This window comes from Propithecus coquereli, unplaced genomic scaffold (genome assembly GCF_000956105.1).
Source record: "Propithecus coquereli isolate 6110/MARCELLA unplaced genomic scaffold, Pcoq_1.0 Scaffold15, whole genome shotgun sequence".
In the NCBI taxonomy this organism is placed as follows: Eukaryota; Metazoa; Chordata; class Mammalia; order Primates; family Indriidae; genus Propithecus; species Propithecus coquereli.
Genome location: NW_012139413.1, coordinates 6,446,436 through 6,471,441, shown reverse-complemented (window position 1 = coordinate 6,471,441; position 25,006 = coordinate 6,446,436). Strand labels below are relative to the sequence as shown.

Genomic DNA, 25,006 nt, shown 5'->3' with positions numbered 1-25,006 from the left:
AGTCAGAGCTTCAAGCGTGTCCATCCCCCAGACGGTGCGCACCGCACCCATTAGGTGTGAATATACCCATCCCCTCCTCCCCTCCCCCACCTGTCTGACACCGACGAATGTTACTACTATTTCATAGACTCTTAAGTCAGGGGAAAAGTTCAATATAATTTTCTAAGAATTTACTGCAGCCTACTATATAATCAGCTTTTGCTAGAAATAAGGAACAGAAGCAGCAGAAAATAAGATTTCTGCCCTTGAAGAGCTTACAGTCCTACTACAGAAAGGATATATGATTCTCTTTCCAGAGTATTAAACAGGCATATTTAACCATGGAGGGTGGCTCTGAAACATGCATCCATGTTCTAAAACATCTTCCCTGAGAGAACAATAGGAGTCCACAAAGTTATCATCTAAACCATGATATCTAATCCCCGTTTAGTGAAAGGGACCCTATTACCACAGAACAACAGGGATAGACTAGGACTGAATTGGGAAAACCTAGGTGTATGGTCACCCTAAGCATGGGCATCACAGTGATACTCACTCTTCCCTGAGGTTTGCTCCTGCGCAGAACAATCCCAACAAACATATCCTCGACGTATTTATCCATCCAGGCAGCCTAAAGCTAACAGGAAGATAAGGAGAGGAGACCTAGAGAGAATGGAGATTGCTTTGTTTCTCTTTTCCCTTTTCCTCCTGCTGGTGTTTGTCTTTTGAATGTCCTAGTTCATAAATCTATATTGCTAGTCATGCATATTTTGATGAGGATTTTTGGACGAGGTGATCCATTGGTCTCTAAAACTCAATAGCCCACCCTTGTCCAAACAGAAAAAGAGAACAAGATCACCTGGACCTGCTTCTTCATCAGAGGCGTGAGCAAGGCAGTTTCTCTTAGAAGTGGACTGGCTGAGACCATCACACTTTATTCACAATTGGCAAGAGCATCACACTTCATTCCAACTACTCAGACCTAAGCTCTGTGATCAACATCTTTGTATATCCTTCCAGTCTCATGCCACCCATCATCAGCCCTGGTGCCCTTCATGAAGCAAGTGGTCAATAGCTTTTGGTTGAAACAGTAAGGCAGTACTTACAGTTAGGGACAGGAGAATACAACTTATGGATACCAACTATCACCACCCTCCCTACCCCAAAGAAATATCTTTCCTAAGAGCAAGAAAATGTCCTAGCCTATGTTTGCTACCCTAATGGACATTTTTTCCCTCAATGACTGTATCTCAAATTGTTTAATGTAATCAGTGAAAATTTTGGTTTGATACATAGCATCCCATTTTTACTTCAAAAGCACATTTGTACCTCCCTTCATTTGACAAAATCATTCAACAAACATCTATTCACCTACTTTTTGCCAATCACCATTCTAGATATTTAGGGATAAATATAGCAATGGGAAAAACTTCAAAAATTCCTGAACTTATGGAGGTTACAATTATTAGTTCATTTGATAATCACATAGCAAGTCCCTATACTGTGCAAGTCTCTCGTGAATTCATAATGAGTGAAATGTGATTCCTGACCTCCAGAAAATTATACTCTGTTGAAAATGCCTTTAAAGAATACCAATATCTAATCTACAAGAGAAAGTTAAAGGACTCTAAGAGAAAATATAAGCAAAGTGTTATGACAGAGTGGAAGACCAGATAACATGGGTTAAGACCAAGCATAACATGGGTTAAAGAAGTCTACACCAAAGAAGTGGCATTCTCATTGTAGGCTCACAAACCTACACTATCCATATTAGTTGTAAGCTTCTATAAGTTTTGTAAGTGGAATAAAAAACTTTAATAACAATGAGAAAATCAATACACTTTTGAAGCAGTCTAAATAAGCCTGTTTGAGTATAAGCTTCTCGATGAAGCAATGTGTATTTCATTTTCCTAACCATCAGTGTTAACACCTGGATAGAATACTAATTGGCAAACTAACACTTACTGAGTGTTTCCCTAGTATGAGGCACTGCTCTATAAGCATTACATATAACAGAGCCTTTAATTCTCCTGACAATCCTATGAGGTTGGCAACTATTATTATCTATATTATTATATGGGAAAACTCAGGCACAAAGGAGGTTTAAGTAGCTTGTCCAAAGTCATACAGCTAGCAAATGACAGAGTTGGGGTTCAGACAAAGGCAGTCTAGCTCCCAAGTCAAAGTTTTCAACTCCTGTGGTGTATTGCCTCTCTGTTAATCTGATGAAAAATAATTTATTCAAAGTTAGTAATGAGTGATAACTAATGCCTTTACCTTCCAAGAAAACACAAATGTGAAATAGCATGAAAGAAGCAACTAACGTGTCATCTTACAGCAGTTAAGTCATTGAGGGAAACATCTGTGGGGCAGGATACTTTTTTGATGCCTCTCAAATTATCTACTTATCTCTTGATATACTATTGCTCTGAAAAAATTAGATGCAGAATGGATATGTTCAAACGCAGGTTTTGAGAAAACAAAAGGTTGAATTCTATAATACTGTTGTAAGCCCAGGTGTATGTGAGTTTCCCCAGGGGAGATCTTTAGTAGCCAGAATATAAGCAGAGCACATTGGAAAGAAAGAAAGGAGATACCACAGCAAAGGTATGGACTATTCAAAGGGGTCTAGAAAAGTGCTGAAAGCAAATCTGAGTACATCATAATTTTGCCTAGTGTCCACTTGGAGTATATATCACTCATTTAGATCAGCAAATTCTTATAGGTTACCTTTCTCTGCTATCTTGGAAGAGTGCACCAGTCCCCCACCAGTGAGCTGTTAATATTTGGAGAATTGACTCTTTGTTTTATCTTCATGGGATTTCCACAGAGAGATTTTGGTGGTAGTAGTGGTGGTGGTGGCGGTAGTGTGGTTCTCCTAGATGGATTAAATTCATGATGCTACATATTAAATTGTCTTATAGATTCATTTTATTTGGGTCACAAGTGTCCTATGTAATAATTTTGACCATATTAATATAAAAAAGTATTTCCCAGGTGTGAGCTACCTCTCTCCAGGTACACATCCATCTCCTTGTGACCTTCCTTCATACTATTTCTATCTTTTCAATACAGAAACTAATCTTTCCTGAGGTAGGAACATCTGTTTAATTTCCGACCCTCCCATCTCCACATTCACCCTTAGATTGACAACAACAATAATAATAATGGTATCAATCTAAAACTTATAGATTTTATGGACTTCAAATTCCTTTACAGATAGTATTAATTACACACACACACACACACACCCCTCCAGAATATAGATATTATCACATCTTCATTCTAGAGATGGCCCATAGAATGCTAGGACAAAGGCTTGGATTAAGTGACTTGTCCAAGGTCAAGCATGTCATGAAAGAGTAGGAGGCCTGGCTCCATTGCCTGGGTTCAGCCTTTACATAGAACCAGGCAAATGATGCTTTCTCCTTTCCTTTTCTCTCTCGCTATTTTGGTGCTTAGGTTATTCTATCTCAGGAAACCTTTTCTAAGGTACACATGCTCTTCCAGTACCAAGCAGTTTTCTTCTGGTCTGTCTTTTTTGTTTCATTTGGGAGCCAAAAAATTATCCTATTCAAGACTGATGAGGCCAATGCTTTTGATAATATGATTCCCACTAAGAAATGTAATAAACTCAACTTCGAAAAATTAAAAATCCGTTCCATCAACCTAAAGTGCCTCTCATAATTTCCATAAACATCTCATCTCCAAGAGGTTCTCAGACCCTTCCCATCTCCTGGAAGGTGGATGAGGGTGTTTGGATTGTCAATGTAACTGGCAAGCATTATTGGCATGTAGGGATGGGTGCCCAGGAATACTGAGATTCCTGTAATGCACAGGACAGTCCCACAAGCCTAAAATGGCCAAGAGGGACCACTACTGAGAAACACTGAAAAAGAAACCCCTTTCTACTCAGTTAAAAATATTCAGAAGCATTAAGTCACTTTACTCTTTCATTTGGTTTATTTCATGGGTAAAACATTGCATAACTGTTAAATGTGTATCATTTCAGTAAACTTTGGTTTAAACAGGTGTCTGTAGGCTGCCTTGACAACCTCACTGCAGTGAATATTTTTCTTTGCTTCTACTTGAAAATGGATCCTAAGTTTCAAAGAACCAGCTTTCCGTACTGGGGCCTGCCTATGCTGTTAATCACTCTTTTCCTCACTCTCCCCCTCTTTGCCTGCAGCTCTCAAGCTCTTGAGAAAGAGGCAGCTGGGATTATGACTGGTGAAGTTGCATAGTTTGCTAAATAATTAAGATATTTTATCAGATTGCATAATCCATAGAGTCTGAGGAATTTTTTTCCTACCCAGAGATCAGGAGATGGTGTGGCAAGCATGACCCTCAACTTGCCACAAGTCTCAAGACTGCTTTGATTTCTTTACTTCTAGAGAATAACAAGACAGTTCTGGCTACTTTCTCCATAAGCTGTTCCTCTGCTGTGAATGGGTTTATTTTCTGCCCTAAGTACTCTTGTTTCCAACTGCTTTACATTTTATTTTGGCTCCAGAAGCTGCTGGTGGAAACTACCAAAAGCAAAATTAAACTCAGGATTACCTGTTTTTATACAGCCAGACTCTCCTCCAGCTCTTGCCCTCTTTCAGAATGACCTAATATGATATTCTTCATTTTTTCCTAATCATTCCTCTTGCTTTGATCCCACAAGAAGTTGAATAAAACTTTAGGATCATGTTTGAAACTGGAGAAACATACATTCTGGATTTTTGTTCATGCCAAAAGGTGAGGGTACCCTCTGCTGGTGAGGAAATGTTCCAAGAATGGCTGCTCAACTCTCCATCATGGGAGAGTGTCCCGGGATATGGTGGGGCAGGAGACAGCTCCCTGGGAGGAACATTTCCGGGGAGAATCTCCAAAAGGAGCCCTTTAAGAACGAGTGCTAAGCAAACCTTTCTGTGGTTTACCAGGCTCCATTAATACCCCAGAAAGTCAGGGCAACAGATTATTTAATTCGATTGCTGGCCTGTGATACCAGTCAGTCTCCACTGAAGAGTTACACTGTCGGCTTCAGGCCAAGCCCATTATTGTTTTGTCATTATTTATGGTTTCCTTGAGCATCAGATATTAGTTCATTCATCTGGAAAAGGAAAGAAGTCAGTTTCAGGTTTTCCCTTCCTTACAAGATTTATAGGAATATCAATAGGAACAATAACTTCTTCAATGCCCAGTCCTCTATGGAAACTGACCCTAGTCTGAGACTGGATCACATGGGGCCGGAATGTACCACATTTAAGGTTTTAAATGCCATGTCTTAATGTCTTATTATTTGACTTTTTTATTAGTAATGGTGCCAGTATTTCAATTTCCTATTTTCCTATAGTCACTGCCCTAGTTTAGGCTTATCTGTTGTCTCTCAGAACAACTCCTGCAATCACCCCCCTCCTCTACTCACCCTCAAATGTATCTGCTAAAGAGTTGTCAAGTTTCTCTCTATAAACCACAGAACTGTCCATGCTACTTTCTACTTAAAACCCTACCACAGTTCCTCATTACCCACAGGATAAAATCCAAGCTCCGTCATGCCTCCCACTGCCTTCCTCCCCTGCTCTAAACTCAGTAAGATGATACTTTTAGGGTTTCCTGCTCTTCCTCCTACTACTAACCTCTGTACCTATGTTCCAGCTATACCCTAAGACTAGAATGCCCTTCTTGGCCTTAGCCTCACTTTGCTTGCTTGGCTAACTCCTACTTATCATTTTTTTTTAATTTATAAAGAAAAGAGGTTAATTTAGCTCACAATTTTGCAGGCTGGGAAGTACAAGAAGCATGCAACACACATCTGTTCTTCCTCTGTGAGGGCTACAATCTAGGTCAAAACATGGCAGAGAAGATTAAAGGGGAAGCAGAGATGTTCAAAGAGATAAAACCCAAGGGACAGCCTAACTTTAACAATTCATTCTCAAGGGAATTAATCTATTCCCATGAGAACCAGTCTCGCCAGAGCAAGAACTCACTCGCTATCGTGAAAATGGCACCAAACCATTCATATGGGATCCACCTCCATGACACAAATACCTCCCAATAGGCCCCATCTTCCAACACTGCCATATTGGGGATCAAATTTCAACATAAATTTTGGTTAGGACAAACTAAAACCATAGCACTTGCCAACACTTATTATGTATTGTTGTGATAATAACCATCCCGATGGGTATAAAGTGGTATTTCATCATAGTTTGATTTGGATTTCCTTAATGATTAGTGATGTTGAGCTTATTTTCACATGCTTGTTGACCATCTGTATATCTTCTTTGGAGAAATGTCTATTTAATTTCTTTGCCCATTTTTAAATTGGGTTGTATGGGAGTTTTTGTTGTCATTCATTTATAGGATCGATATATACTCTGGATATTAATCCCACATCAGATATGTATCTTCAAATATTTTCTTCTATTGTGTAGTTTGCCTTTTCACCATTTTGATAGTGCCCTTTGATACACAAAAGCATTTAATTTTGATGAATTCCAACTTATTTTTTCTTTTGTTCTTACAATTTGGATGCCATATGGAAGGAACCATTGCCAAATCCAAGTCATAAGGCTTTCTTCTATATTTCCTTCTAAGAGTTTTATAGTTTTATCTCTTATATTAAGGTCTTTGATTCATTTTGAGTTAATTTTTCTAAATGATGTAAGGTAAAGTTCCAACTTCATTCTTTTGCATGTGGATATCCAATTTTCCCAGTACCGTTTGTTGAAAAGACTATCTTTTCCCCCATCAAATTGAAAACAACTGGATGAGAAATTCACTAGAGTAGGTCAATAATGAATTTGAGGTGACTGAAGAAAGAATCAGTAAACTTGAATATAGGTAAATGGAAATTATGAGTGAGGAACAAAAAAATAAGGAAGAAAATGAAGAAAAATATACAGAAACATCAATACCTTTGGGACATCATTGAGCATATCAGCATAGACACAATGGGAATTCTATAAAGATATGAGAAAGAGAAAGTTGCAGAAAAATATATTTGAAGAAATAATGACAAAAATGTTCAAATGTAATGAAAAACACTAAACTTCAGCTTGCTTATTATCAGAAATCGTGGAGGCCAAAAGACAGTAGGATGACATTTTCAGAGGGTTGAAAGAAGAAGACTGTTAACCAAGATTGCTTTCCCCATCCCTGAACACCACCAGCCCTCTCAGCTGCATTAGCATATATGTTGATTATTCCACTTTATTCATTATGATATAATTATATTTGCCTCCTTATTAGACCTTAATGATAGGAATGGCTTATTCATCCTAGATTCTCCATCTTTGTGGAATGGATAAATTCATGAGGCATGCAAATATGAGTCCAGTACATGTTAGTACTCAGATCCCATCCTATATCCATATAACCCAATCAGGACCCTGGCTTCCCAGACCACCCTTTTCATCCCAGAGAGTAAGTGGAGTCCAGATACAAAGGGATACTATTTATAAACTCATGCCTAAAAAACAAAGTAGAGATATCCCTGGACTGTTCCCAGTATGACTAGAGGCTGTCACTGCCTCTGTTAAACACAAGCCTTAGAGGTTCTTAGAGGAACTGTGTAAGACCTCCTTCCCATCATGGAATCCAGATCAACAGTAGCTGAGATTTTAAAACTAGAAGTGCCCATGTTACTCTCTCTGCCAAAAATTCTTCAATTATTCCCTGGCACCTATAGAACAAAGTTCAAATTCACCTATCTGGAGTCCAACAGTTATCATAATCTGTCCCCAACATAATTTTCTGGCCTTTTGTCCCTCTTTCCTCTATACAAACCCACTGCTTCTCCTCAGATCCTACCGTAATACTTTCTATCTTCAATGCCCTTGCACATGATATGTCCCTGGACCGAAAAAAAAAAATGCTGCCTTTTCTTTATCACTACTTAAAAATAATGTTAGCCATTCTTCAGGTCTCAACATTGAATCATTCCATTACAGTAAAAAGTAATCATTCCCTCTTTAAAATCCTATAGTACTTATGATCTGTACTTCTTAGTTAACATAATGTATTTAACATGTTCATTGTTCGTTATTGTTATAAAATACCTTATATTTTGGTCAGTTTTTCCAAATATGGATACCATATTGACAGTCAAATTGAAAGTTCACAAAGGTCAGCATCATGTCCTTATAATTTGGCATGTTGCCACGACTTCAAATCTTGCCTATTATAATAAACTAATAAACATTTGCTGATTTGGGGGCTCCATACAGAAAAATAAAATAAAAAATAGAACCAAACCTTCAAAGACTCAATACCTTTCACAATAGCAACAAAGAAAATAAAAATAACTAGGAATATATTTAATTAAGGAGGTGAAAGACCTCTACAGGGAGAACTCTGAAACACTGAGGAAGGAAATAGCAGAGGACATAAACAGAAGGAAAACCATACCATATTCATGGATCGGCAGAATTAACATTGTTAAAATGTCTATACTACCCAAAGTGATCTACAGATTCAATGCAATCCCTATTAAAATACCAATATCATTTTTCACAGATCTAGAAAAAAATAATTCTATGCTTCATATGGAACCAGAGAATAACCCATATAGCAAAAGCAACCTTAAGCAAAAAGAACAAATTAGGAGGCATCAATTTACCAGACTTCAAGCTATACTACAAGGCTATAGTAACCAAAACAGCATGGTACTGGCACAAGAACAGAGACATAGACCAATGGAACAGAACTGAGAACCCAGATATAAAACCATCCTCATATAGCCATCTGATCTTTGACAAAGCAGAAAAAAACATACACTAGGGAAAAGAATCCTTATTCAATAAATGGTGCTGGGAAAATTGGATAGCCACATGTACAAGACAGAAACAGGATCTGCACCTCTCACAAAAACCAACTCATGATGGATAACAGACTTAAACCTAAGGCATGAAACTATAAGAATGCTAGAAGAAAATGTTGGAAAAACTCTTATAGACATCAGCCTAGCCAAAGAATTTATGAAGAAGACCCAAAAGGCAATCACAGCAACAACAAAAATAAATAAATGGGACCTGATCCAATTAAAAAGCTTCTGCACAGCCAAGGAAACTATCACGAGAGCAAACAGACAACATACAAAATGGGAGAAAATATTTGTATGCTACACAGCCGATAAAGGGCTAATAACTAGAATCTCTATAGAACTCAGGAAAGTCAACAAGAAAAGCTCAAACAACCCCATTAAAAAGTGGGCAAAGGACACGAACAGAAACTTTTCAAAAGAAGACAGACTAATGGCCAACAAACATGAAAAAATGCTCAACATCTCTAATCATCAGAGAAATGCAAACCAGAGCCACAAAACGATATCACTTAAATCCAGTGAGAATGGCTTTTATCAAAAAGTCCCAAAACAACAAATGTTGATGTGGATGCGGAGAGATGGGAACACTCGTACACTGCTGGTGGGATTGCAAACTAGTACAACATCTATGGAAATGAATATGGAGATACTTTAAGGAGATACAAGTAGAAGTACCATTCGATCCAGCAATCCCATTACTGGGCATCTACCCAAAAGAAAAAATGATACTCTATAAGAAAGACACCTGCACCCAAATGTTTATAGCAGCAAAATTCACAATTGCAAAGATGTGGAAACAACCCAAGTGTCCATCAATACATGAGTGAATTAATAAGATGTGGTATATGTGTACCATGGAGTACTACTCAGCCATAAAAAAATGATGAACTAATACCCCTTGTACTAACCTGGATGGAGTTGGAGCTCATTCTTCTAAGTGAAATATAACAAGAATGGAAAAACAAGTATTACATGTACTCACCATGAAATTGACACTAATTAATTAACACTTCTGTGCACATATAGAAGTAACATTTGAAGGACGTCGGGCAGGTGGGAGAGAGGAGGAGGGGATAGATAAATTCACACCTAATGGGTACGGTACACGATGTCTGGACATTGGGCATACTTGTTGCTCTGGCTTGGGTAGTGCAAAGGCAATATATGTAACCAAAGTATTTGTACCCCTGTAATATTCTAAAATAAAAAATAAATAAATTATGTGTAGGAAAAAAAAAAACCCAAAGCTTCATACCTAATCTGAAATGAGTTCAGTTTATCCAGTCTTTTTCAACCAGACATATATTTTCTATAGAAGTAATAACACCTCTCTTGACATAGCCAGGAAAGGAAAAATTGACTGTGTTAGATTAATAAACCAGAACTAAGAAGAAGCCATGTCTGCTAGTGAAACAAGCATGGGAGGGGGATAAGAAAGGAGGACCAGGCATCAACAGGCAATAATATTACCACACTGTTTAATCAACGACAAGGAATATGGTTTTTAGAGAGTACACCAGCAGTCAACAGTTTGTGAAATTAGCAATATGTGACCAATATATCTGGTTGAATCCTTACCCTGCCATCTACTTTTTAGAAAATTAACCTCCCTAAACCTCAGTTTCCTCAATTCATAGCTTTGTTGTAAAAATTAAAAGAGATTTAAAAGTACTTGCTATGTACATGGTGAGCACTCAGCAAAGATCGGTTGCTGTTACAAATGATAATAGCAGTTCTATTGCTGTTGTTTGTTGTTACTAATTGAGAATCTAGGAACAGATAATATTTGAAATTCCAAACTAGTAGGCAGGCAATAAACTTCAAGAAAAACTTTCATCCATTACTGGACAGTCTCGCAGGAGCAAGCATGTTTAGAACCCTAGTAATAATCAGAATCTGCAACTACAATAAAGGCAGGAATTTCTTAACTAGATTTGAGCTGCAAAAGGTAGATACTTGGTCTCAGAAACAACTCCCAGCTATTAGAATTAGGCAATTAGGAAGGTCCAAAGACCAAACAGTAACTTCTTCAATGCTCATCAACTACTGAAGCACATGAACCCAGAGCACTACAGGGGCTGAGCCTCTTGATGAACATCAAATGACTAGGGGCAGGGAGCAGGGGAAGGAAGAGAGATAGCCAAGGAAAAGCCCAAACACAGCAGATATAAATTATTGAGAACCTAAATAGATAAAATTTTTATTAAAAATTATTGAGCACCTATGATTTACCAGTTGTTGTACGAAGCATTGTAATGGAAGGTGCCTGTAGCTTACAGTCTAGATCAGCACTGTCCCAGCAGAACTTGCAGGGATAATGGGCATGTTCAGTACTATTCAGTACTAGCCACAGGTAGCTTCTGAGTACCTGAAATGTGCCTGTGTACCTGAGAAACTAAATTTTAAATTTTAATTTTAATTCAGTTAAATATTAATATAAACAGCTACATATGGCTACTTGCCCCCATATTGGACAGCACAGGTCTAGAGAAAGAAAGTAATAAACAAGTAAACCAACAAGTAATTACAAAATGTGAATCTTATTTAAGAAAAGGATAAGGTTCCAGTTAGGACATGGTAGAAAAAGAGAACTTGATGGGAGGGGGATGGAAAATGTGCTCAAGGGGAAAACAGTCTTTGAAGAATTGTAGGCCACCCTAGGAGCATGGATTTTATTTGAGGTAATTTACCTTTACGTTTTTTGGAAGAATGCTATGACTGGCTGCTGTGTGGAAATATGTGAGCCTGCAAAAAGACATTTCCTCTGTGCATGTGTGTGTGTGTATTTGCTTGAATGCAGTTATTAGTTCAGCTCTTCTCCCCATCAGAATATCAACTTTCATATTAGTGTGTATTTATATTCAAAAGGAAAATACACTTTGAATCAATATTAACTCATCCAAAAGTAATGACACGTATATACATATGTTCTTGAGCTTTTTTAAGTATACGAGAAAGGGAACAACATCCTAAGTATCTTGATAATACAAAAGGATTCTTTAGTCATACACACTACTAAGTACTTTTACCAGTTATATAAACGAAATAGGTGCATACAAAGACCATAAGAGTATCCTTAGACTCTCGAGACAGGTCAGTTTCCAGTTGTAGAAGGAAGAAAAGGAGGAAGGAGTGACTGACTAATGGCAAGAAAAGAAGACCCATGGAGAAAGATGAAAGCAACTGGGGCTGATTAATTAACATAGGGGAAAAAAGGTTAATAAATTATTGTGACAGTATTTAAAACTGCTATTCAGAGAATAAGTTGTAGTTGGGCTGCATTAACACTGGAGAGAGACCTAAAGCTAGCAGACTAAAACTGCAGAAGCTGCTATTTATGGCTATGAAACTCTGGAATCAGTGAGGAAAGCAGAGCAATGTCCTTCTGTAGAGGTCTTTAAAACAGAATAGATTCTCATCAGTCTCATTTGAAAGGTTTAAGTGTGATCCTGCCTAAAGGCAAGGTGATGAACGGAATGACTTTTCAAGGTCTCAGCCAGTCAGCCCAGTGAGACCACACAGTTGAGTGTGTGCTGTGATTTTCTTTTGTTTACCCATATCTTATTGTTTTACACCACCATGTGGCCACACTGAGTAAAAATGTTATAAATTTTGAATCTGAACATAGGCCTTGAAAAATGTCAATAGTGTATTCTCACACTCTTAGAATCTCACAGTCTGTTTAGAAATATCCAATCTGTAAAAGCACCTAACATGAATGTGCTTATATTGCTGATCCTTTTGTGATATTAATTTGGGAAATGAAACTGTTACCTATTTTATTAATAATAATGTGTCAGAATCTTTTATTGTGAATTTGCCATTCTATAGGAACAGGATTTGATTCACAATAAGCTGAGTTCATGACATTAAAACCTTTTATTGTATATGTATGTATATTTAAAAAACAGGTTCTGGCCCTTTTACTTTTAATTAAGTAAATAAAATGTGAAGATTTGCTTGCAGGGAAGCAATAATTGTTGACATATGACTTAAGGCATCGTGTTAAAAATAATTTTAGATACAACACATTAGGCCAATGCATTTCCTGGTACCTTTCCTCTTCAATTTATGCCATTGCCATAAATACATCAGCATCTATTAGCATTTATTAAGCTTTCATATGAGCTAAATGTTGCGTTGGATTCTGTATTGGACAAACTAGATTGACAAAGCCCACTCTGTGGCTCCATTACCATGCCACTGCAAAAGCATTTTCTTAAATATGGACAATGAGATAGCTGTAGGTACAGACTGTTTGTGTTAGAATCCTATAAGCTATGTGACTCCATTGGTCTCAGGTTCTTTGTAACAGAGAATCTACTTTTAGTTAAATAAATAATATGTAGCTATTAATTCAACAAATATTTATTGTGCAACTACCATATCAGGCACTGTTCTGGGCACTGAGGACTAAGCAATGAATAAAACAGACAACAATCCCTGCCCTTGAGGAGCTTATATTCCAGTAAAGAGCCAGATAGTAAATGGGCTTTGTGGGCCATAGAATCTCTGCTGCAATTGTTCAACTCTGCCATTGTAGCAAAAGAGCAGTCATAAACATTATGTAAACAATGCAGAAATGAATGGGCATTGCTGTGGTCCATTAAAATTTTATTTATAAACACAGGTAATGAGTCAGATTTGACTCACAGACCATAGTTTGCTGACCCCTACAGTAAAGGAAGACAGCAATAAACACCGCCAAAGCTAATAAAAATAAAATAAACATTATGTTGAATGATGATAAGTGCCATGGAAAAAGTAAAACCAGCAAGGGTATGGATAGTGTTGGAGTGTGGTCAGAGCAGTCCTCACCAAAAACATGATACCTATAAAGACCTGAAGGAGGTGAGCAGGAGAGTCACAAGGACGTCTAGGGAAAGAATATTTCAGGAGAGAGACTGCAAGTGCAAAATCTGGAGGTAATAGGGTGCCTGTTCTTCTCGAGGAATAGCCAAATGGACAGTTTGAAGCACAGTGAGTTAAGGAGATGGTAGTAGGATGAGATCAGAGAAGCAACATGTGACTGTATTACAAACGATTCAAATGCCATTATAAAGTCTTTGGTTTTTGCTCTGAGGGAGATAGGAAGCTTTGCAGCTTTAAGCACAGGAGTGACCTGTTCTGGCACCCTAATTTTAATGGGATCACTCAGACTGCTGTGTTAAGAATAAACAATTGGGGGAACAGGAAGCCCGGTTTGGAAGCTGTTGCAATAATCCAGGTGAGAAGTTGTGGACCAGATGATAATGCTGGAGGTGGTGAGAAGTGGCAGGATTGTGACATAGGCTAAAGTTAGCCTGACCAGCATTCAATCTTGGATTGGAGAGGGAATGTGAGAAAGAGAGGAGTTATGGTGACACTAAAATTTTTTGTCTGAGAAACTGGATGGAGGTTGGGGAGGAGAAATAGGAAGGATCAGAGTCTCCAGTATGATTATGGTAAGTGACACCTATTGGATATCTGAATAGAGATGTCAACAGTGTACCTTCTACAAGATTCTGGAAGAGGTTCATACTCAGGGTATAAATCTAAGAGTTCTCAACATATAGAAGGTATTTAAAACTGATGAGTTCACCAAGGGAGTGAGTATAGAAAGAAAGAGAAGAGGTCCAAGCATGGCACCTAGTGCACTCCAAAGTTAGGGATCCAGGGAGATGAAGACATAACAGCAAAAGGAGACTGAAAAGATCAACCAGTAAGATAGAAATATCAGAAAGAGTGGAGCTGTGAAAGCCAAGTTAAAAGTGTATGCTGGAGGAGGGAGTGAGCAATTGCATCACCCGCACCTGAAAGCGCATAGGGAATGGAGACTGAGAACTGAACCATTGCATGTGGCAAGGTGGACACCATGAGCAGAATTGACAGGAGCAATTTCAGTGCAGCAGTAGGAATGAGAGCCCCGCTGGAGGGAGTCTCAGAGACAAAAGGAAGAGAGAAATTACAGACAGGGAGTGCACCCAGTTTTTTCAAGGGGCTCTTTTTTTAATAGCAGAGGAAAGAATGAAGATGATAATTGGAGGAGGGGAGTAGAGCAAGAAAGGCTTTTTTGGTGTTTTGTTTTAAGATGGGAGAAACATCAGCATTTATGTATGCTGGCAGAAAAGCTCCAAAAGAAAAGGGAAAAATGAAAGAGAGGAAAGAAACTAGAAGAATGAGTGAACTGGTGGAGCAGTTTCCATAAGTAGGCACAATTGGATGAGATCTAGTGCAGAAGTAGATGGGTTGGGTCACACTCTGCTCCATAAAGTGTTCATCATGGTGCTTATTGCTTCATAAATGCTCAAAACTGACAGATATTAAACCACCAGTTGTCAGCTAAGGTTGTTTGGTTAATACGATCTTGTAGTTCCAGTGGAGGTATGACATTCAGTGGATTAATGAAAGTAAGATGAATAGAATCATGACAATGAAATGAAGACAGTTGGAAGCAACATTGAATCACATTGACTAGCACCTAGGGTATTGATCTGATGGCAAACAGATACCTGAAGGAGAATGGGAGGAATGATGAGTTACTGTTTACATTTGATTCATGGGGTGAGTTTACTGGAACCCGGATCCCACATGGTACTTGACTCCTTACAGATGCTCATTGGGTTGATTAATTAATTGTCTTTGCCCTTTATAAATTCAGTGTGGTGAAAAAACCATGTCTTTTGCCTCACAGCTATTGCATGGCATAATGTTATTTCCATGCTCTTTTCATATTCTTCCACTGATTTTTACTGATTCATGAAGGCTGATCTATAGGGCAGAGCTATGATAAGAAACCAGACAAAGGAAAGGGGGTGGTAGGAGAATAGCTGCCATTTCCACTAGGAAGAAAAAGGGATTGGAGTAACTACAATCTGAATTATGAACATAGCTCTATGCCAAGTATTGAAAGAAATATATCATACTTATGAAATGTATCTCAGCAAAAATAGAGCTTTTGGAAACCACATTTTATTATTTAACACTAATAACCTTTTGCCCTTATAATAATTGTTCTTCATTGAGGTATGGTAGACAACAAATTTGAATGCATCTTAATTCTTCACCTGTTTCAATATAAATTTGGAGCTGTTTTCTTTTGGAAAAAGACTTGAGCCGCCAGGTGTAACAAAAACACACTTTAGAATGTAGCAAACAATCTGACAATACATCATTACAGAAAAAGGCACTTTCAGAAAACATTAACAAAAATGCTAAAAATTCTAATCCTACAATGGTGAACACAAAACCAAAAGCATTAAAAATGTGGGAAAGCCCTAGAAACCCACTGTGGTGGTCTACCTCCTTCACTCTCATAATTGTTCTAATCCAAGGATGACAATCACTAACATTATAAAAACTCTATCAATTCAGCTTTTACTTAACTCAAACCACTGCTTCTATGATCCAGAATTATCTTTTACATTTTTTGCGTGTTTCAAAATTGTAAAACTTAGTTCCTGAACTCTGCTCAGTAATTTTAGTGCAATGTGTTATGTTGTCCCTGTATTATACCAATGCCCACCATGGGTTGATCAACCTAATAGTTTGTTTATCTTAGAGTTGGGCAACTACCCCAAATCTGGCCCACTACATGTTTTTTTTGTAAATGAAGTCTTACTGGAACATAGCCACATTCATTTGTCTATAGCTATTTCTGCAAGACAAAATTGAGTAGTGGTGAGACCACATGGCCCACAAAGCCTAAAATATTTACTATCTGACCCTTTACAGGAAAATTTTGCCCACCCTTGGTTTAACTAATGGCTGGTGTACCTGTTAAGCAATGTTTGTTGAACCATATTTTCAAATCCAAATGCTAATGGTAGAAGGAATCAGAGTACAGACCAAACTGTCACCCAAGAGTACCCAACTCATATAAATATTAATTACAGTACGTGTTATCCTTGAGAGTAAAACTTTTATATTTCCTATTGATTTCTTAAATTCAGAATTTATCAAATAAATTTCATTTAAATAGCAGGCATCTACATGTCTAATAAACTTCCTTTTTAAGTTGTCATGAGAAGAAAATTTTTCCAAGTGCTTCTATCAGAATGCAAATGTTTGAAATGCACTTTTGCCCCTCTACAGTCTATGATTTTTATAACTTGTTTCTGCCCCATTCATATCCACACAACATCAAAACCTTCTACCTCTCTTTATGTTATCATTAAGGGCTTTGAAAAATATAAAAGAATTCCTAAATGATTAGTTATTCTTAAACCATTGTCATTTATTTTGAAATGTCAGCAGGCAGTTTCTTTCCAATAACACATGTGTAAAAAGAAAAATATTGAACTGAATAATCCTCCAATTGGTGGCATTTGTTTCCACTGTTAATTTTTAAAGTTCTAATTTTTGTCTGTCCTGAGCAAGAATCTAAACATTTAAATTCTTCCAACAGAGTAAGTTTATAGCTGCTGTGCCTTACACAACCTATATTTAGGGAAGGAAAATTTCTAATTCAATTTACAATGATGTCAAGAAACAACACGTTTCTGCAGGCAAAGATAAGAAAAACATTCAGGGGCACACAGTGATAGCTCTGCTTAAATAAATAAACTTTTGGTACTAGTGATTAGGTACACAGGATTATTATATGTTTAATTGGCTAACGTGACAATTTGGAATTACTTCTAGTCACATTTAATTGGATTTGGAATCTCTGTAGAAAAGAAATAGAGAAACCTAGTAGAGAAACAGTCGTAAAAGTAAACTATTTTTCCAAAGGGTGCTAAGTAATGAATTAATATCCATTGCACAATAGTTTTTAATATCCCCTCATCTTAATAAGACTAATGCAGTGATTGTACACACTAGATACTGAAACCAATTCAATTAGACACAAAGTGTGGGGGAAGGGTTTTTTGTTGTCTTGGAGATTTTTGAATAATATTTCCAATTTTAAGAAGGCTAATTTAATCAGAGGTGACTAATTTTAACTTGGGTAAAGTTTGAGATATGCTTAAATTCTAGTCTAATAGTTAGCTATATACGGATGCTAGGTTTGAAGGCATCTAAAAGTCCATAAAATCTTTGTTACTTTATAAATGTTTTGAAGCTTAATACAAAGCAACCAAAACAAAGCATTCCCTCATAATCTTTAAATATTCTTATACTGTACAAGTAAAAAAAAAAATCTAGAAAACAAATGGCACGTTGCTTCTCTCTTCTAGTTTTAGTTTAGTTACCTCCCAAAAAATCCTACTTTCAACATTCTAAATGTGCTTTATATTTTGCTTAATATTAGTCTAGTCAAATTTATACATTACAAAATCATCTTCCTCAGCATTTTTATATATTGCCTGTCAAAGTTTTCCTTCTGTCCTGTAATTTTTGTTTTTAATCTCTCCTTGTTCTTAGGAGTGCCATGATTGCTGACTACATGCTCTGGCTCGGTGGAGGAGGTGAACAGTGTGTAAGCAAGCTCATCAAACTGTATTGGCAGGTAAAAATTAATGTCTCAACTAGGGAGGAGAAGCCCATCTCATTTTTAGAACCAAAATAAAGGATTGTTGCTTAAAAGACTGCTGAAAAAGGTACCTCTGGGCATATCAATCAGAAGGACACTACCAAGTAGTAATGTATTTATAATGAAATAGATTTTCTGAGACTAATTTTGAGGGCAAAATTCAAGGTTGTTAACCCTTGGCCCATACTCCAGTTTTACAACCCAATATAAATTTTAGAGATCCCAGGAACTATTTTTTCAGGCATGGTGCTATCATGATATGATTCTTTAAAATATGACCATTGTATTTTCACAGATTCTTGTTGATCTATGACCTAGATGCTAAAAGTAAATAGTAATTACATAATAAAGGAAAATGCAAAGATAAGATGTATTTGTTGAGTAGCATTTACTATTTGAAACACTTAACCAATGGCAAACTTCAGTTCTTCTTTTTCATTTATTATTAAAAATGGCAGCAACAAGTCATACCAGTATGTCCCTGTGGCGCAATTGGTTAGCACGTTTGGCTGTTAACTGAAAGAAGTCATACCAAAGGTCAATTAGATGTCAAGAAGATAGTCATAACTCCTTGGAATTATAAGAGGACTTTTGTATTTGTTCAGTCTCCTTTACAACATACGAATTTGTTCTTGCTTTATCCTCTCCCCATAAGTTGTCTATAAGTTTCTACTAAAATATAACCAAAATGAGCTCACTGATCCACCCCCCACAAAAAAAACATCCAATTTCCTAATTACTAAACTGTTTTCCTCATTTAAAGTGGATTTCTACTTTCTTAAAAGTTTTATCCAGTGGTTTCCAGTGGGGCCACATGAACCAAATGGGAACTCATTTCCAAATGAACTTAAAAAAAAAAAAATCTGAAAATCAATTACAAAAAGCCAACTCTCTCCTCTATAGCTTCCCTTCTCCAGACAGTTTGGGCATTTTTCCTTGTATTTTAAGATGGTTTAATTTAATTGAATATGAACCTTTTGGACCAACTAGAATAAAATCTGCTAAACCACTAATTGGAAAGTAAGAAATAATCATCAACAGCCTTTTGATGCTTCCTGATTTTTTTTCCACATTTCACTATTATGTCTTGGCCTTTAACTTTTTTATCTCTGTATATTACATGTTATCTTTATTAGACAGTAAATTATTAGGTTTACTATATAAAATTCCCAGTAATTTATGTTTCCATCTAAATGGTTGGAGCTCAATTTACCTACTATTAAAAAAATAAATATTTAAATTAGTTCTACTTTACTTCAGACCTGTGATTATTTTAAAAATTAAAAAAAGTTGTATCTTCAACTTATCTCCAGTGAGAATGGCCTTCATCATAAAGTCCCAAAACAATAAATGTTGGCGTGGATGCAGAGAGATAGGAACACTCATACATTGCTGATGGGACTGTAAACTAGTGCAACTTCTGTGGAAAGCAATATGGAGATACCTTAAAGAGATACAGGGAGATCTACCATTTGATCAAGCAATCCCATTACTGGGCATCTACCCAAAATAACAAAATACTTTCTATAAAAAAGACATCTGCACTCAAATGTTTATAGCAGCACAATTCACAATTGCAAAGATGTGGAAACAATCCAAGTGCCATCAATACATGAGTGGATTAATAAGATGTGGTATATGTATACCATGGAGTACTATTCAGCTATAGTAATGGTGATATAGCACCTCTTGCATTTTCCTGCACAGAGCTGGAACCCATTCTACTAAGTGAAGTATCCCAAGGATGGAAAAAAAAGCACCACATGTACTGACCAGCAAATTGGTTTCACTGATCATCACCTAAGTGCACATATAGGAATAACATTTATTGGGCATCGGGCAGATGGGAAGGGGAGGAAAGGATGGGTATATACACACATAATGAGTGCAGTGCACACCATCTAGAGGATGGACATACTTGAAGCTCTGACTGGGGTGGGGCGGGGCAAGGGCATGTAACCTAAACATTTGTACCCCCACAATATGTAGAAATAAAAAAAAAATTTTTTTAAAGTTGTATCTTCAGACAAAATTTTAATCTAAAAAAATTACTATATTTCTTAGGAAATTTTTCTTAGGAAAATTTTAGAATTTTCCTAAGGGAATCTGGAACATACAAACATCAGTAGTTGCTTACAGGCATGTAATTAAATAATTGTAAAGAATTGCTAGGTGTCAAAAATAAGCAAATAATATGGTCTATAGATATACAAAAGGAAGAAGACTTTAATTAAAGGATTTCAGAAGCTTCTTGAGAGAGATGAGAAAGGAGTTGAATCTTGCAGATTGGATAATATTCAGAAGGCCTACCCTATACTAGGTCCTCTATGAATGTTAATTTATTCATTCATTAAACAAACATGTTGAGTACCTATTGTGTTTTCTACATTGAGCTAGGAAAAAATAGAGCCAATATTGGTATAACTTAAGACAAATTAAGAGCTTCGAATTTTTGTAAATAAAATTTTTTATGATTATTTTTGTGGTACACAGCATGATGATTGGGTTTTCACACTCATGTGTGAAATGTACTTCCCTCAAGCCTTGTTACAACATTGGCACATTACCCATCTAATGTGGAAAAAAAAAATCTGTTTCCTTTAGCTTTCAAAGAACATTAATATTCAAACTTTATTTACCTCAAACTAAGACAATAATCTCCACTTACCCCAATACATGCATGATTACAAGATAAAATTGAAATAAAACAAACACTTTATTTTACTATTCCACATTAATAAAAGATAAGAAAAACATGGTTCTGTTTGTATTCTTTTCTTCTCCTTTAATTGGAAGTAACTTGGTATAGTGGAAAAGAGTTCTTGTCCAAATGTCAGGTCTGATTCAGTACAAGTTCTAACACCAACTAGTTATCGGACCGAAGGCAAGTTAGTCTCTAGAGGATCTGCAACTAGAAAGTAAGGATGACTGGCATAAAGTGTTTGAGGTCTATTCTTGATGTCGGTTTTACCACTAAAATCTCATCTAAAATTTTATGCGTATCCAAAAATGATGTCACAAATTTTAAGGAAAAAAGAAGCAACATAATTAGAATTTGCACCCTACAGATAAATCCTATAAACTAAAGCCCTCTGTCAAGCCCCAAGGTCAGCACATCACCAGTCATACCCTTCCTTCTGCTAACCAGCTTCTTCTTGATCTTAATTCAAATGTATACCTCTTCCTTCCTAAACCTTGTTCTGTCCTTTTGAACCTGTCCAGGGAGTGCTTAGTCCATGCCATCTTTAAAGACCTGGATGCCCCACTACCAAATCCACCCTAGCAATTAAACTGATGACTTTAAGAATGTCCCCAAACATCACAGACTGGAGATTGTATCTGCGTGCACATTTGTAGACAAATAAACAGGCACTATTTGCACCACCTTGGTAAGAAGTTCCTATAGAGTGTATCTTTTTTTTAACCACATAAAATTCCTACCACTCTAGTTAGTTATTCTTCTTAGAGGTCTTAAACAAAAAAATGGAAAATTTCAGAATGTAAAAATTTGAGAACCAGTCTACATCTAGTCTCAGAGATTGCTGACTAACAAACTCTTAGATGCAAAAGAACAGATCTCTGCTTTGTTGAACTCGAGAATATCTTTTAATTGTATTAGAAACATTTTTTTATATCATCAGCCTAACAAGGAAAAAAAAAAGGCATAAAGCCCTACACTGTATGACATCTCACACTGGGATATATCACTCTGAACAAGTGTTTGCACGTGTTATTCTATAATAGCATCACTCTGCAGAGCTAGTGAGGGTTAAAAATAACTTATCAGGCCTTAAGAATTCTAAATGAAGATGTTGGGAAGACCCTTTCAGACATCGGCCTAGGCAAGGAATTCTTGAAGAAGAACCCCAAAGCAATCACCGCAGCAACAAAAATAAATAAGTGGGATCTAATCAAATTAAAAAGCTTCTGCACTGCCAAGGAAACTATCATTAGAGTGAATAGACAGCCCACAGAATGGGAAAAAATATTTGCTCTCTACACATCTGATAAAGGGCTGATAACCAGAATCTATCTAGAACTGAAAAAAACCAACAAGAAAAAATCAAACAACCCCATCAACAAATGGGCAAGGGAAATGAACAGAAACTTTTCAAAAGAAGACAGAATAATGGCCAGCAAACATATAAAAAAATGCTCAACATCTCTAATCATTAGAGAAATGCAAATCAAAACCACAATGAGGTATCACCTAACCCCGGTGAGATTGGCCTCTATCAAAAAAACACAAAACAACAAATGTTGGCGAGGATGTGGAGAGACAGGAACACTTGTACACTGCTGGTGGGACTGCAAATTAGTGCAACCTCTGTGGAAAAGAATTTGGAGATACCTCAGAGAGCTAAAAATAGAAATACCATTCGATCCAGCAATAGCACTATTAGGCATCTACCCAAAAGAGCACAAAACATTCTACGATAAAGACATCTGCACCCGAATGTTTATGGCAGCACAATTCACTATTGCAAGCATGTGGAAACAACCCAAGTGCCCATCAATCCATGAGTGGATTATCAAAATTTGGTATATGTTTACAATGGAATATTACTCAATCATAAGAAACGACAGTGATCTATCACCTCTTATACTTTCCTGGATTAAACTTAAGCCCATTATCTAAAGTGGGGCACCACAAGAGCAGAAGAATGGGCTCCACTTGTACTAGCCATCAGATTGGTACTAACTGATCAACACTAGGTTGATCACATGGCAGAAATACTCTCTAGGGATTAGGGGGATGGGGGGCAAATCTACAACTAAAGGACACGGGGAGCACTAAAGGGAGGGAAGGGCATGCCTTTGGGTGAGGCAAAGACATAAAGTGTAACTACAGTGTTTGTACCCTCACAAAACCCTGGAATAATAAATAAATAAATAAAATAAATAAATAAAAGGGTAGAATGGGAAAAAAATAAAATAAAATAAAAGGGTAGAATGGGAAAAAAAAAATAACTTATCAGGACTGTACTTGCACACAATGCCTCTTCAACCGGCACCCAGTCTTCTGGTGTCAGCCATTCTCTTTGAGAACACCTCCAACACCTCACCACAATTCTGGACTGGTTAGCAAAATATACCCTGTACCCAGTCAGGCTGACAATTAGCTCTTCTCGAAGCAGTTAGTCTACGGTATTTACATATTGGTTCTAAAATAATATTATTATAAGAAGAACTTTATAGTAAACTATAGTCCACCTCCCAAACCCCCTGCTCCTTAGATCCAGGGCTAGCTTTACTAGGATAAGAAAAATAAACAAACAAAATTCCTTTTTCTTTCACTCCCCTGTCCTGTTCTCCCACATTGACTTTCAGCCATGTTCTAAGTCATGAAGGTTGTCTTGTATGTGGCTTCACCTCCTGTAACGTGAGTAACAAAGCCAACCCTGGTCTGCACTGCTCAGCAAAGTGGAGTGAGAAAAGGTGGTAGCAGTTGATTTTGTTGCAGAACTCCCTCAAAAGCAGTGCAGGGGAACCCTACTAAACAGGGGCAAGTCGCCTGATCAGCTCATTCATCACTTTAATGGTTCTTTTTTTCTCTCTTTATTTTTTTTTTGAGTTACAGACCCTTCTGAAAATTTAATTCAATATATAATACAAGCATTCACTTAGGACAATACTCATAAACATATAAACAAAAAAATGTGCTTACTATTTATCTCATTGCATTGGAAATAGATCTCCTATACATAGAATACCAAAGCAACATTTACATAGCATTTGGTGTTCTCATTCTTGTGAGAAGGTGGTTGTAGTTTTTCTAGAATAATAAATTGAAACATTTGACATTGCATCAATTACAATGTTTCATTTTAATGGCAATAAGAGATAAAACCCTGATTCACAAAGTCTCTAATAGCAAATGGAGTCAGAGCTCCTGTAGCTCACAGTATCTGAGATGGTTCAGCATGCTTCAGTAAATACCAAAATTTTCAACTTGGATTCATATTACATCATTTCCTTTGTCCTCAGGTCAATGAGGTTATCTTTGTTAGGTCTATGTCATCCAGGCTATCTATGTTGGCAATTTGTTACAATTTTAAGCCTGTCTGGAAAAGAAAAATGACTGTCATAAGAGGTAAGCCATTTGTCAAGTGTATGTAGATTTTTGTCTCAAGAAATTCTCAAGATTTGCAGTCTCACCTCTAGTGTTGGAAAAGCCACAATGCTATTTGACTCCAGCCCCCTCCTTTAGCATAGCTGCTTGGCAAAAAAAAAAAAAAAAAAAAAAAAGCTCATAGTTTTTCAGCAGCACCTCTAGTAGTAATTTCAGAATACTCAATCAAAAGAATTGCTTCATTTATGTGGCCAAGATATCAGCCATTATAAAGCTAGTCAAGAAATTTCTCACTATCAAATTGTTTTAAGAAGGGGTTTTCTTTTCTCTTAAAAAATTAAAAAGAATTATCCAAACTAAATCATATCTAAACCTCTTCTCTGGATTATCAACAAACTTCTCTAAAAGGAAAGAACCTCATGGTGTGTTCTTGTATCTTGACAAAGATCTCCTGAAAAGGCACCGATTCAAGCTCTTGGCTCTGAGGAAGTTGAAGACTTTCACAGCAGCAGAAAGACCTCTTTTGAGACTGTTGGAAGAGCTGTTGATACCAACACAGACCCGTGTAGAAAGCCTGACACGTGGAGCATCTTTCTGCAGTGAAGCAGCAAAGGCTGAGGCAGTGCCAGCTTCACGGGTCCTCCATCTGTGCAGAGAACACCAAGACTTCCCATCCAATTCAAGTTGC

General features: G+C 36.9%; 1 protein-coding gene across 1 annotated transcript in view; it reads left to right on the top strand.

Moving 5' to 3' along the window:
- Positions 1-25,006, top strand: part of SPATA16 (spermatogenesis associated 16) — a 248,859-nt gene that overhangs the window by 139,543 nt on the left and 84,310 nt on the right. The window contains exon 5 of the mRNA XM_012640216.1: positions 18,137-18,221. Within this exon, the coding sequence (XP_012495670.1) occupies positions 18,137-18,221 (85 nt within the window). The remainder of the gene's footprint in view (positions 1-18,136; positions 18,222-25,006) is intronic.